This window comes from Periophthalmus magnuspinnatus, chromosome 10 (genome assembly GCF_009829125.3).
Source record: "Periophthalmus magnuspinnatus isolate fPerMag1 chromosome 10, fPerMag1.2.pri, whole genome shotgun sequence".
NCBI classification, from domain to species: Eukaryota; Metazoa; Chordata; class Actinopteri; order Gobiiformes; family Gobiidae; genus Periophthalmus; species Periophthalmus magnuspinnatus.
The window spans coordinates 14,959,778-14,979,010 of NC_047135.1; the positions used below are offsets into that span (position 1 = coordinate 14,959,778).

Below are 19,233 nucleotides of genomic sequence, written 5' to 3' on the forward strand. Positions count from 1 at the left end.
AATTCCATATTTTGCAAGCAGACATAACATAGTGGCACAGATGACAGACCTTTCTCCAGAGAAATTAAATAGTGCACGTTTAAATTTAATCACTCAATCAATTGAATCAATTATTGCTATTGCAGGTAGCCACATTTTCATTTATTGATTCATACTTTATAAAAACAATGTGTTAGGAGATGTATTAACTTTGCTTGACCTGGTTCAGTTACATGCTATTTTCAGGACCCACCAGGCATTTAAAGGTCCTATATTACATAAAATGAATTAGCATGAGCTTTAAGCCATGTTACCTGCACAAAAAAATACTTGGAGTTGTGTGAGTAACCCTTTATTATTAGTCTATCTATATCTCCAAAGCTCAAAATGCCCTGTTCCACCTTGTGATGCCATGAAGTGATAGTTTTCAAGTTAACAGCTACCTTTTATCTTTTGCTCAGTGAAGATGGTCAATTCTTGGCTGACATCATCCAAATGATTCTTGTGAAGGTGTATAGAGTTTAAAAACACAGTGGATTACTTCCTGTATTACCGTATGACATTACAAGGTGGAACAGAGTGTTTTCTGTTAGAGAGAAGAACTCAGCCTAAACATGCAGGGTTTGTGTGTTAAGCATGTGTCAATGAAATCAAATTCCAGGTATATTTGTGATGGATTTGTGAGGAAACAACATTATAACATAGATCAGAAATATGGGCCCTTTAAACTTCATCATCTTCAGCATCCCAGATGGAAAAATCTGAAATGAAAGCTAACATATATCATCACTCTTCAGCTCTAATTCCTGAAGAAATAAAACATATTAGTACATACATTAAAAATAAATTATATATGAACAAATATTACATGGATTTGTCATTTAAAACCTGCTCAAATTGATCCTGGGTGCTCATTCCTGTCCTGCAGAGAGCTCCACAAAGTATTCTTCCCTCACCTCCTGCCTCTACGTGGAGTAGAGAAAGAAAAATCAGACGTCACAAATAGAAGAAGCATCCACTCCTCTCTCATCAACACTACACAGGCTAACTGCTATCTGCTAACAAGCTAACGGCTAACAGGCTATCGGGCTACATGCTCCGCCCTAAGCTTCCTCCTGCATTCCTTTATCAAACTTCTCCTCTGCAGAAAACCTCGGCTAAATCCACCCCGGTGTCAGAAATACCCCAGACCAGACCCGTTTTCCACCACTGGAGCCTCTTTTTGCAGGTCGCAGGAGGCTAATTTGTCCGAGCAGCTAGCCTAGCCGCTAACAGTGGGCAGCAGCTATGGATGAACTGGTTGTGGAAGTGCGAGGGACCAGCGGGGCGTTTTATAAGGTACATTTCATGCTTTTTGCAAGGTTATGCATTTAAATTAAAGATAATTATCTGATCTGCATGCAATTGTTACCAAAATATGCATTGCCTTGTTGTAATGCATTTGGATGCATTTGGGCCTCAGTGTTGCACATTCATAACGGGTAAACCCAGAAAACAAACAAAAATGAGCATGTTACCCAATTATAAGCACGCTTTTTTAAATTAATGACTTATTAAGGCCATTAAATCAGAAAATTCTGCATTTCTAGACGTACTGCCTGTGAAATGGGCGTGTATCGTGTGTGGATGTTGCACGTAAAGTGAATATAAGTGGATCATTTGTCAAAACGGAAGGTATTATTGGACTTTTATTAAATTAACCAATGCTTTTTGCCATTTACATGTTGTTTATAATGTAATTTGGCGTAGAATGTCTCTTAAACGTGTTTGTGGTTAATATGGAGTGTAATCTACGACAAAAGTAAGTTTCTGTTTAGTAGAAAAGGTGATGGGCGCGTACAGATTATGAAAGTAAATTGTTTTTAAATAGTGATGCGTTTATATTAAATAGGGAAGCTAAATGTTCCACCTACCTTTTTAAAGTTATGCGATCGTGGTTGTGGTTATTAGAATGTTACTGGTTGGACTTCGGTTGTTGAAATTGTCTTGTAATTTTATAGCCACTTAAAACATGTAGCCGAGAATGTTGGTTAGGTGGAGGTCTGTCTGGCGTTGAAAAGAGGGTTATAATGTAAATGTCACCTTGTTGTCATCTCCTCAGTCCAGAGCCTGAGACATTTACAACATTTCATTTATAGATGTCAAATGGATGTGTTGAAACACACATTTTAACTACCAACAAATGTGCATTAAAAGAATGATTATATTTACCACAATCTGAATAAATTTTATTGTCCCAGAGTGAGATTTGTTTTGGAGCTAAAAAGCAGGAAGTTGTGGAAACACAATACAAAAGGCAAGGCAAGGCAAGTTTATTTGCATAGCACAATTCATACACAAGGTAATTCAAAGTGCTTTACAGAATAAGAAAGACATTAAAATCACACAAATCAAAACATAAATAATCACCCAATCTGCAACTCTCTCACCCACCTGTTTGCACCCTTTAAAAACTCTCTCTCGCACTCTTTAAACACTGTCTTGCTCAGTTAAAAGATAAAAATCTGAATGAAACAAGGTACTAGCATTCCCCGTAAATATTTGCTGCGTAATGTAATGTAATGTTATGTATATTCTTCAGATTACATAATGATAATAATTGATTGATTTTTATATAGAGCTTTTTATACTCAACGCCTTCCACACTCGGCGGTGGGTAGCTGCTATAGCCACAGTTGCCTTGGGAGAGACTGACAGGAGTGAGGCAGCCAATCTGCACCATCGCCCCTCCAGCCACTACCACCAACACTCACCATGTTCATTAGGAAAACTAATAAAATATTAGGCTTACAGCACTTTACCAATCGCGTTTCATTCATTCCACTATGGTTCTATGATCTATTTGACAATTTGAATAAAAGTAAATTAAGAAGGTTTGTAAACTTGTGAATCCTTCTAAGTTGGGCTGTTTAAGTCTCGATACCTGAAATTATGCTAAAACTATCAAAACCAGATACTAACTCATTGGAATAGATACAAAAAAAATGTCCTGAATTGTCTTAGAATGGTCTCGGTCTATCAGATCTAGACTAAGACTAGATGGTAATATAGATTTATTTTGCCTTGAAAATTACAGTATGTTGTCTTTAAGTGTTTTTATTATGATTGTGGTATCAAAATTGGTGTGGACCCTGTTCCTAAGTATTGAAATCGAGTTTGAAATTTTGGTATAGTGATATCACTTCTTCTCACAGTAATTGCTGCAATGAAATTTAAAATTATGACATCCCAAATAAGTTTAAAATCAGTGCTAGTTTCTATAAATCAGAGCATTTTTATCTTTGTCCGTCTCCATGTTTTCCTTCTGGGCAGTGAGTGTCCTACTTGTAAACAGCGACAGAGCTGCCGTTTCTGTCTGTCACTGAACAAAGTGAGGAATAAATCTTTCCCTATGTGTCAGATGCCCTTACATCCTCCTGCATCCCTGTGTGTCAAATGTAGGGGTTTGCATAAATATCAAAATGTCAATATATTGTATTCTTTCATTTAATGATACACTATCGATTTCGTGGGCTGCTGTATCGATATATTGCCAAGAGTATGTTTTTAAAATATATTTGACCAAATTATTCTCTCACAGCACTACTTTTTCATGACTTGTTTAGAGGAAGGAAACTTGTTTATGCAGAACATCTGACATTTGATTTACTGTTTTGATTATTAAAATAGGTTTATTTCTTATTAACTTTGGTTTAATAAAGACTTTTAGTGTCAAAGTTGTGATTTAATAAATATGTTATGATCCTTCAGAGCCATTAAACTCTGCATGTCTCTGTGTACAAATGTGGAGCTCATATAAGCTGTGGATGAGTAATACTGGCCAATGTAACAGTCTGATGTGTTTTTCTAGTTGGTAAAATGCACAAAACAAAATGCACTTTGTTATGTTCATTCATCTTTAATAAATGAAAAAAAAAAAAAAAGATTTTTGTGAAAATGGGGTTGATCGTTAAGTGTTCCGTAAGCCTTTATTTTTCACTGAACTCGTATCAAATCGAGATATGTATCATATCATGGCCTAAGTTTTAAGGTATGTATGGTATCGGCAACTACTTAATGACACCCAGCCCTGGTCAGATGTCCTCCCATCCTCCATATCCCTGTGTGTCAGATACCCTCTCATCCATCCCTGTAGTATTAGACTAAGATGGGAGCAGGTCAAATGTCTCTAGCATCAAATGTGTGGTTGGATAAATATAGCGGGATAACCATTAACCTAACATTTGGTTCATCTTTATGATTATTTTTTACAAATATCCAGTTCACTAGATACAGGTAAAATTGGCTCAATTTTTTACAGTCTGAGAACACTTCATTTAATGTCTGGATTAGTTTGATGTTTATTCAAATGTCTGTTTTGCTCTTCCAGGCTTTTGTGAAGGACGTCCAAGAGAATTCAGTCACTGTTGCGTTTGAAAACAAGTGAGTGATGACATCATTAAGAGGTTTTTTTGTTTTGTGTAAGTTAAACTAAATAAGGTTTATCTTGTATTTTTGTTTTTCAGTTGGCAGCCGGAGCGACAGATCCCATTCCATGATGTGCGGTTTCCTCCTCCATCAGGAGCACTCAAAGAGATCAACGAGAGTGATGAGGTTGAGGTGAGAAATTAGGATTCAAAGGTTAAGAATATTTTTATCTCTGTGTAGTTTTGGATCATCCAAAGTCAGTGGCCTTTGATGTTTAAACTTTTAAAAGTTAAAATTAATTTTCTTTTTGTATTTTTCTTTTTTAAGGTTTACTCCAGAGCCAATGACAAAGAACCGTGCGGCTGGTGGCCCGCCAAGGTCCGAATGGTCAAAGGAGAGGTGGGTACAATACAGTTAACACAGCGGTTATAACTAAGTTAACATGTTTTCGTAAGCAAGCTTCTAATATAGCATATTGAAAGAGAGTTTACATTTAAAATCATAATACAATTGTAAAAGGCCATCTGTTTTCTGAATCTCTTTTTCAGTTTTACGTGATCGAGTACGCCGCCTGCGATGCCACACTGAACGAGATTGTGACGTTGGAGCGATTACGACCTGTGAATCCAAACAAAGGAGCCGCTAAGTCCACCTTCATCAAGATCAGACTGGACGTACCTGAGGACCTACGGCAGATGTGAGAGACCTGGAGGGCATTTGACACACTTGGGGGAGGGCATCTGACACACTGAAGGATGGCATGGGAGGGCACCTGACGTGCAGGGAGGGCACCTGATGCACAGGGAGCCGAGTTCCATATCTGGAATTTCGACCGTGAGTATCATAGCAACCAAAGAGCCAATCTGGAGCGAAGCCGCTGAAGGTAACGCCCCTTCCCGCCTGCATTGCTAGTTTTTATTTAGTTATTTATTTATTTATTTATTCAATGTTTAACCAGGTGGGTCAATTGAGAACAACTTCTCATTTACAATGACGACCTGGATAGACAGCAACAATAAAACACATAAAACACAAACACAATTCACAAATCAAAGAATAAAACATTAAAAGGGGAAGGTAAAATAGTGGTTAAAAACATGTGCAATGATCTTTTAAAATTAAACAAATTGATCTTTTAAAAACAGAGAGAGAAACAAAAGAACCAAGTTTTAGTTTAGTTTGGCAGGGTTCGAGCACTTAACAATGGTGTCCATCAAACCTGTTGCTAACGCTAGCGGGAGTTGTAGGAATGTAGGGTTAATATGAATTTTAACGCCAAAATGATGAGATCTACAGCAGTTGCAGAGAGAGGGGTCACAGTTTTCTAATGTAAGATGAATTGGAGTCAGAGTCTATGGAGACGAAAGCACGCTCATGATCACTTCCTAGGGATGCGGCAGCTAGCAATGTTTGCCATGTCCCATTTATGTATACATTTTATGATGGGAGGGCATCTGACAAACTGGTATATATGTGGATGAGAGGCATCTGACACAGGGATAGAGGTGGATGGGACTCCATCTGACACAGTTCCTAAATGATGTGATCCTCTCTGGATTCTCAGGTGCTCCAAGGAATCGACCCACAAAGATTTTAAAAAGGCTGTGGCGGCATTCAATGTCACCTACGACTCTGAGAAAAAACAACTCGTAATTTTGGTGAGTTTGTGTGTGCATTTCTGCATAAATCTTAATGTAGAACTTATTAAAAGCACTGAACCAAATGTTTACTGTCTTAATAACATGAAAAAGAAAATTAGTTATTTTTAAACGGTTTGCACTTGTCCAAAGTTATTCCTCGCTTACCTTATGCATTCTGAACATCCTAATTACTCACTACAATGTGTTTATAAGCACTTTTCAGTTTTAATAACTCCAGACCAGAGAAGATTCTTGCCATTACAACACACAATCAGCATGCTAACAGTGCATTTCCTGGTTTGGAAATTATAAAAAATGCTTTATAATTAGATGCAGACAGTATACAGTGGTCTGCTTATAGAATATATCTATACTGGGGAAAGACACATTTAGGTACAGCCCCTTTCACTTTGGACTTGATGTAAATTAATGATAATGCTTGTTCACAAAGTATGGAAGGTATGCTGCAACAGTTACAGGCAAAACATTAATAATCCTAAATAAAAAAGAGATCTCTTTCAGTCATATGCAAAGCTCAACAAATGGTTTTGAGCCTGGATTTGAACACTTAGTACATTAACATGGTCAGCAAAGTCAGAGCCCAATAATTATAGAAACACAAGAGAAATCTGATCAGAAACACCTGGTGACACGTGTTAGTAAATTTGTGGATTTTCAGAGTAACTGTTCTATTTGGAAGACGAGGTGCATGGAATTTTAACATAACTATCAATCAGTACTCTGCACATGTGTGAACAATCAGACAGAAACCAGATTATTCACATCAGGTGGAACTGTTTATATGACATTCACATAATCTGATCACATTAGAGATCAGAACATGTTCAGATTTGTGGTGAGCATGTAAACATAATAGTACTGTGATTGTTGTGTTGTTTCTCTCAGTCTGTAAACGAGGTGACAACAAAGAGAGCCCAGATGATGAGCGACATGCACTTCAGGAGTCTGAGGACCAAACTGTCTCTAATGCAGAGGAATGAAGAGGCCAGCAGACAGCTAGAGGTAGGAGTATTGCTACTGCTACTGTTATTACTATGACTATCATTACTACTACTGCAGAGGAATCATGAAGTCAACAGACAGCTAGAGGTAAGAATACTACTACAACTATTACAACTACTCCAGAGCAATGAGGAGGCCAGCAGGCAGCCAGAGGTAAGATTACTACCATTAATGCTGTTGCTTCTATTACTACTTGAAGCCCACATTTGCTCATGCCAACAAGGATGCAGAGTATTCTGCCCTCTAACTGTGCTTCATCCAGAAAAGTGGTGCGTATGGCTCAACATCAGCTTCACAACACCACCCATCAGAAATCAGAAGGAAGAACTACCCAGGGCAGCTCACACTACATTGTACATATCTAACTGATCTACACAACCACTAATATGAACTGTTTGAATGATGGACTCATGAAATAATCCCATCTATTTTGTGTTTTCCCTGATTGCTTCAGAGTTCCAGACAGCTGGCATCCCGGTTCCATGAACAGTTCTCAGTGAGAGATGATCTGATGGGTTTGGCTATCGGGACTCATGGAGCAAACATTCAACAGGCCAGAAAAGTACCAGGAGTCACCAACATCGACCTGGATGAAGAGACATGCACCTTCCACATCTACGGAGAGGTGAGAGCGGCTAAATACACCTAAATAAACTAAATATAAGATGTACCCTCCATCCAAGTTCAAGTAGACTCACTTTAAAGGTGTATAGTGTACAGTGTAACTTTTTTGTGTGAGGTTTGCCAACTGCTTGTCTCCATGGAGATTTTAATTCTTGGCCAAGAATGTTCCACAATATGAAATTAAATGTATCTATTTCCATTGAGACAAGCAGGTCACAGATGTTTTAAGGTATTCATGAGCAATAAATATACCTGCAATTGAATAAATGCATGATGGATAAGTTGAAATGCTGTACTGAGGAACATTACAGGCAAACAAAAAAACATTTTCATGGATAAAAGCAGATTGCGAACCTTCTTCTGCAGAAACATTTCAAACTAAAATAATTCATGTTTTTGTTAATAACCACATCCATAAAAAAACATCTGATGCCACAGTATTCCAAATGAAAGCTTGAAAATGTTCTAAAATTTAAATGTCTTTTCCCAGGATCAGGATGCTGTGCGTTTGGCCCGGAGTTACCTGGAGTTTTCTGAAGATGTCATCAAAGTGCCCAGAAACCTGGTCGGTAAGGAAAAATATCTATATAGCCGTCAATGCTTTGGGATAAAATATGGACAGCATAGTGTTAGTACCATATTTTCCGGATTATTTTTGGACTATTTCACACCAGCGAAAAAATTTATAATGATGAAGAAAAAAACATACAAGACTCACTGGACTATAAGTGGCAATTTTCAGGGAAATTTATTTTACAAGATCGGAGACCAAGAACAGACATTTTATCTTTAAAGGCAAGTTATAAAAATAACAATAAAATAGAGAACAACAGGCTACAGCACGCGAATGTGAAACATTTATATTTATTCAGCTACATGAAGCATAGATAACAAACTGAATAAGTGTCTGGTATGTTAACGTAAGATATTACCAGTTAATCAGATAAATAAAGCATAAAAAACAAGCTAACAAGTTTACTCTCGATCTTACTCCAAAGCACTAAATCCATAGAATTCTTCATCCTTGGTGTTGCTTCTGAACTCCGTCAACTCCGAAAGTGCTTATACCGAAAAATTCACCTTATTTATTGAATGACCCTCGTAGATGAAGCTCCACTTCCGTGTGGCTGTCATACTCGTACACAAGCCTAGAATGCTCTTGCGGTTGTCAGTGTGACAATAACAAAGACATGAAATTATATATTTTAATAATTTCACATATAAGTTGTATCTGAGTATAAGTCGCAACCCCCGACCAAACTATGAAAAAAAGTGCGACATATAGTCCGGAAAATACGGTAATTGGAAAAACTGGTGTAATTGCCCAACCCAGATGTTACATGGTATAAATCTTAGACACATGTTAACAATATTTTACTCGACCCCCTGAAGGAAAGGTGATTGGGAAGAATGGGAAGCTGATTCAGGAAGTGGTGGATAAATCCGGAGTGGTGAGAGTCCGGATTGAACCAGAGAACGACAAAAAGCCCTCTGCCTCTGCGGCAACGGACGAGGTAATGATACAAGCATATATATGTTCTAGTTTTACCTGAACATATGGAGTTTACCTGTTTACACAACATGCTAACGGTTATACATTTTTCTGGCTTATTTTTGTTCTTCTGTATTACTGTTTTTCTTCAGGGCATGGTTCCGTTTGTGTTTGTGGGTACAAAGGAGGCTATCTCTAACGCTACAGTTCTGTTGGACTACCACCTCAACTACCTCAAGGTCTGATCTAAACCATTATACGCACTTGAAAGATAACCCTTCACTCATGTGCAGGGATGAAATGGAGCTACAGAAATATCGTACCACCACTGAGTGAAAAATGCCGTGTTCAACCAAAAGCACTATATAGTCAAATGTTATATTCAGTGTGTCATTTAAAGGGCCTATATTACACCATTTTCTGAGCTATGTTATAATGTCATTTCCTCATGAAAAAATACCTGGAGTTTTGTTTCATTCACAAATGTTTTAACACACAAACCCTGCATATTTAGACTGAGTTCTTCTCTCAAACAGAAAACACTTCTACCTTGCAATGTCTTGTGGTAATACAGGAAGTTCTCCTGTGTTTTTAAACTCCATACACCTTCAGTAGAATTATTTAAATAATTTCAGTAAAGATGTAGACAGACTAATAATAAAGGGTTACTCTAACTTGTGTGAATTTTTTCAGGGAGCAACATTTTAACATAGCTTAAAGTTCCAAGAGTCAATGTAATATAGGACCCTTAAACCTAAAACCCAAATCTGTTTCTTATTTAGGAGGTGGATCAGTTACGGCTGGAGCGTCTTCAGATTGACGAGCAGCTGAGGCAGATCGGAGGAGCAGGACCAGGAACGGGACCCAGAAACTCCAAAGACAAAGTCTATGTGTTTGACAATGGCAACAATGCAGGCCGAGGGGAGAGAGGGGAGAGAGGAGAGAGGGGGGAGAGAGGTCGACCCTATGGAGGGAGGGGTCGAGGACGCAGAGGAGCATTCACATCAGGTAATACACTACTATTACTCTGTGAGAGATGGAGAGGGGGAGGAGTGTGTCAGAAGCCTTCCCTGTGCCTCAATAGGGTCTTAGTCTGTGTAACAGCTGTTAACCCTGTTGTTTAGACATCTATAAACATGCCCTGAAATATATGGATTAGTTTAAACTTCAAATTTCAGTCTTATCTCAGATGTGAATTGACAATTCCAAATTGTGTCTGCGTAATCCCTCATTCATCTTTCCTAATATTTTTTGTTAGAAAAGATGATCCATCTTTGAGCAGGAATGGGGGCCTTAGATTTTATTAATTTCCTATTTATAACTCCATCCTCAGACTTAAACCTAAATAAGGAAAATAATAGGGCTAGCCAATATGCTAATAGGTGTGAGAGCACCCAATAGGGGCCTGAATGATTATGCAAAATATGCCTCTGACACAGTTCAGTTCCATCCATCCATTTTCTTCCGCTTATCCGGGGCCGGGTCGCGGGGGCAGCAGTCTAAGCAGGGACTCCCAGACTTCCCTCACCCCGGACACATCCTCTAGCTCCTCCGGTGGGACCCCAAGGCGTTCCCAGGCCAGCCGAGAGACATAGTCCCTCCAGCGTGTCCTGGGTCTTCCCCGGGGCCTCCTCCCGGTGGGACATGCCCAGAACACCTCCCTAGGGAGGCGTCCAGGAGGCATCCTGAGCAGATGCCCGAGCCACCTCAACTAGTTCCTCTCAATGTGTAGGAGCAGCGGATCTACTCTGAGCTCCTCCCGTGTGACCGAGCTCCTCACCCTATCCCTAAGGGTGCGCCCGGCCACCCTGCGGAGGAAACCCATTTCAGCTGCTTGTATCCGCGACCTTGTCCTTTCGGTCATTACCCAGAGCTCATGACCATAGGTGAGGGTACGAACGTAGATTGAGTGGACAGCATCATCTGCAAACTGCAGAGATGAAATCCTGTGGTTCCCAAACCAGACCCCCTTCGGCCCCTGCCTGCGCCTAGAAATTCTGTCCATAAATATAATGAACAGAACCGGTGACAAAGGGCAGCCCTGGTGGAGTCCAACATGCACCGGGAACAGGTCTGACTTACTGCCGGCAATGCGAACACAGCTCCTGCTCCGGTCATACAGGGACCGGACAGCCCTTAGCAAAGAGCCCCGGACCCCATACTCCCAGAGCACCCCCCAAAGGACACCGTGAGGGACATGGTTGAATGCCTTCTCCAGATCCACAAAACACATGTGGACTGGTTGGGCAAACTCCCATGAACCCTCAAGGACCCCATGGAGAGTATAGAGCTGGTCCAGTGTTCCGCGACCAGGACGAAAACCACACTGCTCCTCCTGAATCCGAGGTTCGACTATCGGTCCAGTACCCTGGAATAGACCTTACCGGGAAGGCTGAGGAGTGTGATTCCCCTGTAATTGGAACACACCCTCCGGTCCCCCTTCTTATACAGAGGGACCACCACCCCAGTCTGCCATTCGACAGGTACTGTCCCCGACCGCCACACGATGTTGCAGAGACGTGTCAGCCAAGACAGCCCCACAACATCCAGAGACTTGAGGTACTCAGGACGGATCTCATCCACTCCCGGAGCCTTGCCACCGAGGGGCTTGCCAACCACCTCAGTGACTTCAGCCAGGGTGATGGACGAGTCCGCCTCCGGGTCCCCAGTTTCTGCTTCCTCCTCGGAAGACGTGACAGTGGGATTGAGGAGATCTTCAAAGTATTCCTTCCACCACCCGACAACATCCCCAGTCGAGGTCAGCAGCTCTCCACCTGCACTGTAAACAGTGTTGGTGAAGCATTGCTTCCCCTTCCTGAGGCGTCGGACTGTTTGCCAGAATTTCTTTGAGGCCGTCCGATAGTCCTCCTCCATGGCCTCCCCGAACTCCGAGTTTTTGCCTCTGTGACTGCCCAAGCCGCGGCACGCTTGGCCCGCCGGTACTCATCAGCTGCCTCAGGAGTCCCACGAGCCAACAAGGCTCGATAGGACTCCTTCTTCAGCTTGACGGCATCCCTTACTTCCAATGTCCACCACCGGGTTCGGGGATTGCCGCCGCGACAAGCACCGCAGACCTTACGACCACAACTACGAGCAGCTGCATCGACAATAGAGGTGGAGAACATGGCCCACTCAGAGTCCATGTCCCCAGCCTCCCCCGGGATCAGGGAGAAGCTCTCCCGGAGGTGGGAGTTGAAGACCCCTCTGACAGAGGGCTCCGCCAGACATTTCCAGCAGACCCTCACGATGTGCTTGGGCCTGCCAGGTCTGTCCGGCTTCCTCCTCCGCCAGCGGATCCAACTCACCACCAGGTGGTGATCAGTTGACAGCTCAGCTCCTCTCTTCACCTGAGTGTCCAAGAGTTCAATTCAATTAATTTTATTTTTGTAACGCCCAAAATCACAACAGTTGTCTCGAAGGGCGTAGTTCACACTTAAGGTAGCTCAGTAGACTTGGCTAATGAACAGAAACAGTGTTTCAGTGTAGTTGGCTCCGCCCTTCATATAAATGTAAAGCAGTATCCACCAGCAATCTGACTATAACTGAAGAAGCGTCTTGGATGAGCAGCAAAACATCTTCATTCAAAAACACTTGTGGTCCAGTTGACAGAATAGAATTTTTCTTTTACAAATTCAAATTGTGTATTAGTTTATAGAATAGGGTTACACCAGACCAGTGCAAAATAGTTGTAAACATTATGAACTATTCCCCTTTGAATTTAAATGTTGTACTCTGTTTTTTCAGGCACAAACTCTGAGGCATCAAATGCGTCAGAGACAGAGTCAGACCACAGAGACGAGCTCAGTGATTGGTCACTGGCTCCGGCTGACGAGCTGATGACAGGAGGCGGGACTTTGCCCAGGCGCAGTGGCGAGGGCCGGAGGCGGGGCAGTGGGGCGGGGCTACGAGGAAGAGGAGGAAGAGGAAGAGGAGGGTACAAAGGTGAGAGAGGGACTCTCTGTCTATATTTGTTATTTTAGTCATCAAATACATTAATTATAAGACTAAAGTCAGTTCAGTAATTTGCAAAATTGAGTTTTTGGAGCTTTTCACCATGTTATAATGTTTTTTTCTCATCAAAAACATGACTGAAGAGGTTTTATGTGTCCATGCATGTTTGAGTAATCTCGTGATCTCTCTTCTGTCCCATTTAAACAAATATCAACATGATCCTGTGAAAAGCTCAATATACTACAACTTCACAAACCTGATGCAGTGTGTAGTAGTTTCATTAGCAGGATGCATACTGATTGTGTTGTGATGTCACTCTGAAGGGGGAGTAACTTGGTGCTGGGAGCAAAGGGACAGGGGGACATCCTACCCATTTTTTTACCCTTACAGCAGATGTGTAGTTTTTTATTGCGTTAATGATTTACTCCAGCGAGGTTGTCAATCTCCACCATTAGCCCTTCCAACCAACTTTTATCCCCACCCACTTTGTCCTTTCTGCTGCTTTGGTATTGCACCATGACACAGAAATTACTGTCTAAGATAATGCCAGGCACTTCTTTATAGTTGTCCAATATCTGCTATTGTTTGCCTTTCATTATTTATTATATTTTTGTTATTCATCCTTATGCCAGTATTTAGACAATATTATGGCAGTCCATAAACATTTTTGCTAAGATGTGTCTGTCTTGATTGAGGTTTAAGTATTGTTTTAAAAGAAAAAGCGAAACAAGTTGTTTAATTTTTTATTTTTTTTCACTCTCTTTTTACAGGCTTTTTAAAAATAGATTTTAGACAACATACTCAATATTATAATTTAGCCTATCTCCAAACAACCTTTGCGATTTTATCAACTTTTATATAAATCCCCCGGTGTCTTGTAGGAGAGGAGCTGGCGTGGGGAGAGCCCAGACCTCGTCACATCAGAGACCCAAAGTCCAGAGGTCCAGAGGACTCTTTACAGGTGACAATCTACTGCATTCAAACGGATTATTTTAAATGAATATTCATGAGTTTCAGTCACATAATATTTTTCCATTATAGTCGCCATTTTGCGGACGGTCTAGACATCAGACCTGCAAAGTTTTTAATTAGGAATTTTGAAACCTATAGCAACAGTCCAAATTTGACATCTCTTTTAACCCACAATGAAAGCTGCTTTATTCTGAGAGTAACTTGTTTTTAGTTTGATTTAGAGTTGAGCTGGACTTTTTGATTGAACTTTTATTTTTGATATGTTTGTGCTATCCACTGTTCCTCTAATAGTATTGTAGCTACCAGTGCAGGGGTTACACAGGGTTAGTTTTTATCTGAAAGTAAAACCGGATGGAAAAAACAACAACACTATCATCTGTGCATAATGATTCAGATTTGGACACAGAACGAAGATATAAAGAAGAAACAGTAAAGGTCCAAGTACATCGCCTTGCAGGAGTCCAGTAATATAGTTCAGGTGCTGACTGCTGATTATTGTATTAAACTTATCTATCTCCATGGAGACAAGCAGGTGACAGTACCAAGTTACAAATCAAATCTGTGGAAAGGAGACCCCACCTCCCACAGTAAGATTAGACTTTTCAAGAATATGTTTTGCATTTAAACTCCTGTAATTTGATAAATATGAGGTAGATACATTTAAAGTGCCTGTACTTGATTTCAAACCATGACTCAGGAATTTGTTTTAGTTTGAACTTTTAACTCCACCCACTTTGCCCTTTCTGTTGTTTCCTTGTAGTTTTCCAATCTGTGCTATTATTTGATATATGTCTCTCTTGAAAATGCCCCATGACAACCGAGTGTCTGGGATACTTAGCAGTTGGTTTCCCATGATTCTTAGTAACAGTGTGCCTGATTGGACAAAAATTGTATTAGTTATTGTCCTGGGAAAATGCTATGTAAAATGAATAGATTATATTTTCAGTGTTTTTCTTATTTAGCAGCTTTTACCAAACAATGCAACGATGAAGAAAAAATTTAAATCGACTACAGGCACTTTAATGCCATACTCTGGAGCAGTTTATGCAAAGCAGTAATTTACACTGAGACATGCACCAGAAAAGTTCCACACTGCACCTTTAAAAACCCTCATTATTGAACAGAATATTCATTTCTCTCCCTTTCTTCACCAGATTCGCGTGGACGGAAATGAGCGCAGCGTCCAGCACTCGTCCAGAGGAGGTGGAGCTCCGTCCCACCACCGTCCAATCAGAGGGCTGAAGAAGGATAAGCCAGATGTCCCGCCACTTGTCAATGGGGTGTCGTAGGCGCCCCCTTCAGGACACTCACGGCACTGACACATTTAAACCAGAAACACCACAACTCCGGCTTCTCTCAGTCCACTTTACTGCCCTGGATCTACACACCAGAATTTTGTTAAAGCGAATCGAAATGACTCTTTTATTTTAGCTTTTTTTTGGGCAGAAAGACTCTCTCACGCCCGGCACTTCCACATGAAATGCAACTTAAATTTATGAATAATACATTTGGATTTTTTTTTCGCACTTATTTGAAACGAACTGTTGATGCCAGAATGGTTTAGAAATTGTTGAAAAAAATGACTTCTTTGTTGTAAATCGCTCTTGTACATGATGAGGTCTGTAGTGTTGCCTTTAACTGAGGGTGTGTGGAATAGCAGTTCTTGTATTGTTACTGACTGCAGATTTAGAACAGGCTTAGTCCAGGGATAGACCAAGAATAGTCAGCGATAGTACAGGTTTAGTCCAGGGTCTGTACTTTAAACCTATGTCTCTTATACGGCTGTGAATTCTTAGCAGTTTTAATGTGTTATTGCTGAGAAACAGATTTTTACATAGTGTCCAAAATGAGTTGGGATATAAATGTGAGCTTCTAGAATGCAAAAACAGACAGCGAAAAAGCCTTAATCTAAACAGGGACGGACCACCAGCCAAATGCATGGGACAAATGTCATACATGTCAATACTATGTTCACACTGGGGTTAAAAGAAACAGGAAATGTTGTATTTTTTAATTTAATCAAACTCAATTTATGAACATATTAGCGCGTTGTACAAACATTAAGTCGGCGCTACTTCTGTGTTCACAATAAAAATGCTTTATAGACCCTTTAAAATTTTATTGTGTCATCGGAATATCAAAATTCTCGAAAGGAAGTAAATTGAAATGGGCCATGATACATTTTCAAAGATCCTAATGAGAGGTGATCAAACGACGTTCTGGATTAAATTCAGTTTGTACCATATTGGATTGTTAAGTGTGATGTCACTTCCGGGTCCATCAGCTGATTGAAAATTTCTCTTTTTAACGTCAGGTTACGTTAAGAAGTGATTGCAGTTATTAAAAGCTAACAGTTATAAGCATCGATCTATGGTTATAACTGATAGGATTAGGATTATTCTTACCTCAACTTCCTACACTTTCTATGTTATGATAGATTATTACTACATTATTTAAATATTTGATACAGTTTGTGGTTAAATATATGCTTTTGAAAGGCAACTGTCAGTTGTTTGTTTTTGTTCCTTATTCTTCAAAGTTGGAAATATGATGTGAAGTTTCTGCTTGGACCTAGAAGTGACATCATCATTACTTGGATATACAAATACATTTTAACAGTATTTATTTGGAAAACCACTACAGGCTTTTTATGGATAAAAAAAGCTTGTTGTGAATATTGAGATGAATATATTTTTGTTACCACACCTCTAATATTCATTTGGCTTCTGTAGGTCAGATCTGCAACTGATTCGGGACCCCACAGCAAAAAGACATTTGCACCCATAATAATTTAAAGAGGAAAAACATTATAAACCAGGTTAAATTGTGTTTAATTTGAGTAGTTTTTGTATTGTTTAATCTCATTTTAACATTTGTGGTTTTCAGTGTAAACAACTTATTAAATACAGTGTCATCCCAGGTTCTCTGCTGTAGTTACTCTGCCCCTCTAGTGTGAACGCAGCCTTTAACATCATTTTAAAGGGAAACTTTAAATTTTTGGGCTTCAGACAAATAAATAAATGATTAAATATCACCTGTCCCCTCCTCCTTCATCTGCCCCCTCCTTCCTCACATTTATCCCTGTGATATACCAGAGGAGCAGGTCAGGCTAAAATCATAAGACTGTAAATGTCCCCTCCGTTTTCAAACCACAGGAAAATTCCAGAATGTTTCTTTAATTTATGGAGACTTTGTACCTTCTGCTCTGTTTTTGGGAAATAATTGTACTTTGATTTCAAGCGTTACTGTAGACAAACATATCAGTGATTTAAACCTGGAAACCTTAAAATAAAAGGCTCGTGTACAGACAACTTTTGGGCTTTCATTTGTACTGTTTCATAAATACATCCTGTGTCTGTGTCCACAATGAAGGAGGATGGCTTCAGCTGTGGTTTAGTCCTGTTTTAGTTCCAGGTCAGTCCTGGACACATCCACAGCCTATCTGGCCTGGTTTAGTCCTGTTTCAGTCCTGGTTTGCTTTAGTTCTATGGAGCTTAACAGCGACCGTCCACCCCCCAGTAAATGTCCTATTCATTTTTCCCATAGACTTTTTGAAAATAAATATATTAAAAATTTGAGAACATACTAGGGCTAATCAGCTCAGTGGTGACTAATGACCACAAGGATCATTTTATTTCAAATCTATTTCACAAACTTTTATTAAACATTGTTATTACAACATTTTGCAGAATCTTGCATTTTAAAAGTGCTTTTTGGACATACAACAACTGTATTATGGATATCTGTTTGAACATAGCTGGTTAGCCTCCATGATACCTTTGAACTCTTTAATACTTGAATTTTATGGGAGAAATTAATGGAATTTTTTCTTCCAGAATGGGAGTGGGCAATCACTGTTCAGCTCTGTTTTCGTCATGGTTTAGTCCTAGTTCTGTCCTTTTTGGCCCTGGTTTAATCTTACATTTAGAGACTTTCTAACTCCAAGATCCCAAGATGTCTGAATATTTTCTGCCCTCCTCCTGATTAATGTTTCACTCACTAACCTGAAGGTCAATGGTTCAACTCCAGCTCTTACTAATTGATTCTATATCTCTCTATAACCTTCAAATCAGGCTAGAAATCTAGGGGTAATAATGAACTCAGACTTGAACTTTAACAGCCACATCAAATCAATAACATCTGCATTTTTTACCATCGAAAAAGCATAGCAAAAATCAAAAGTATACTGTCAAAACTTGGATAGACTTATCCATGCATTTGACTACTGTAGCGGCCTACTCACTGGCCTCTCCAAACGACGTGATAAGACAGCTGCAGTACATCCAGAACGCTGCTGCTCGGGTCCTGACTAGAAAGTAAGAGCACATAAGCCGTGTCCTCAAGTCTCTGCACTGGCTCCTCTGGCTCAGAGAATAGACTTTAAAGCAGCTCTGCTTGTGTACAAGTCTCTCCATGGCCTAGCACCAAAGTACATCTCTGACATCTTATATGAACCATCTCACACACTGAGGACTTCAGGGACTGGCTTCCAGCTGGTCTCCAGAGTCAGGCCTAAACATGTTTAAATCCAGGCTCAAAATGGTTCTGTTTAGCTGTGCATATGACTGAAAGGCTTTTATTCTGCACTCTTCTCTTTAATGTTATTCAAATGATGATTATTTGTGATTATTTATGTTTTGATTTGTTGTATTGTGATTTTCTTATTCTGTAAAGCACTTTGAATTACTGTGTACAAATTTACTATACAAATAAACATGCCTTGCCTCTGTCGCTGTGTCCTTGAGCAAGACACTTCACCCACTTTGCCTATGTATAAATATTGTGTGTGAGTGACTGGTGGTATAGTCAGAGGGCTTGTAGAGCAAAAAGTAAATCCGACAAATTATGTAGTAGTATTAAAATGAAATACACTTAATTCATTTGCTTTCAGTTATGGTTAAGAAGACACAGTTCATTTAAATATGGCTTTAGTCCTAAATTATGTTACACACTTGTTTGCAGTACCTCATAGTGACCACATGGAGGAGCTGTGGCACCACCACACCACTATCTCCATCCACAGGCAAGACACAAACAAACTCATTTTAATTTTATTTTAAATTTATACCACATTCCTCTATCTTTCTTTCTCTGTCTCTCCCTCTCTCTTTTTCTTCTTTTACCTCTCTCTCCCATCCTCTGTCC

General features: G+C 39.9%; 1 protein-coding gene across 1 annotated transcript; it reads left to right on the plus strand.

The window, feature by feature from the left end:
- Nucleotides 1-955: 955 nt before the first annotated feature.
- On the plus strand, nt 956-17,399 carry fmr1 (fragile X messenger ribonucleoprotein 1). The gene is made up of 15 exons (XM_033974343.2): nt 956-1,317; nt 4,349-4,401; nt 4,485-4,578; nt 4,714-4,785; nt 4,935-5,083; nt 5,951-6,044; nt 6,933-7,049; nt 7,504-7,674; nt 8,164-8,242; nt 9,066-9,187; nt 9,318-9,404; nt 9,948-10,173; nt 12,910-13,107; nt 13,998-14,077; nt 15,243-17,399. Exons 1-15 carry the CDS (start codon nt 1,267-1,269, stop codon nt 15,375-15,377), a joined length of 1,728 nt encoding a protein of 575 aa, XP_033830234.1. The 5' UTR covers nt 956-1,266; the 3' UTR covers nt 15,378-17,399.
- Nucleotides 17,400-19,233: the final 1,834 nt, after the last annotated feature.

Bases quoted from the DNA above. Each gene is read 5' to 3' on its own strand.
- fmr1 (XM_033974343.2), top strand. From the start codon at position 1,267: ATGGATGAACTGGTTGTGGAAGTGCGAGGGACCAGCGGGGCGTTTTAT. The intron at 4,402-4,484 runs GTGAGTGATGAC...TTTGTTTTTCAG, and splicing joins ACTGTTGCGTTTGAAAACAA to TTGGCAGCCGGAGCGACAGA. The intron at 4,786-4,934 runs GTGGGTACAATA...TCTCTTTTTCAG, and splicing joins TCCGAATGGTCAAAGGAGAG to TTTTACGTGATCGAGTACGC.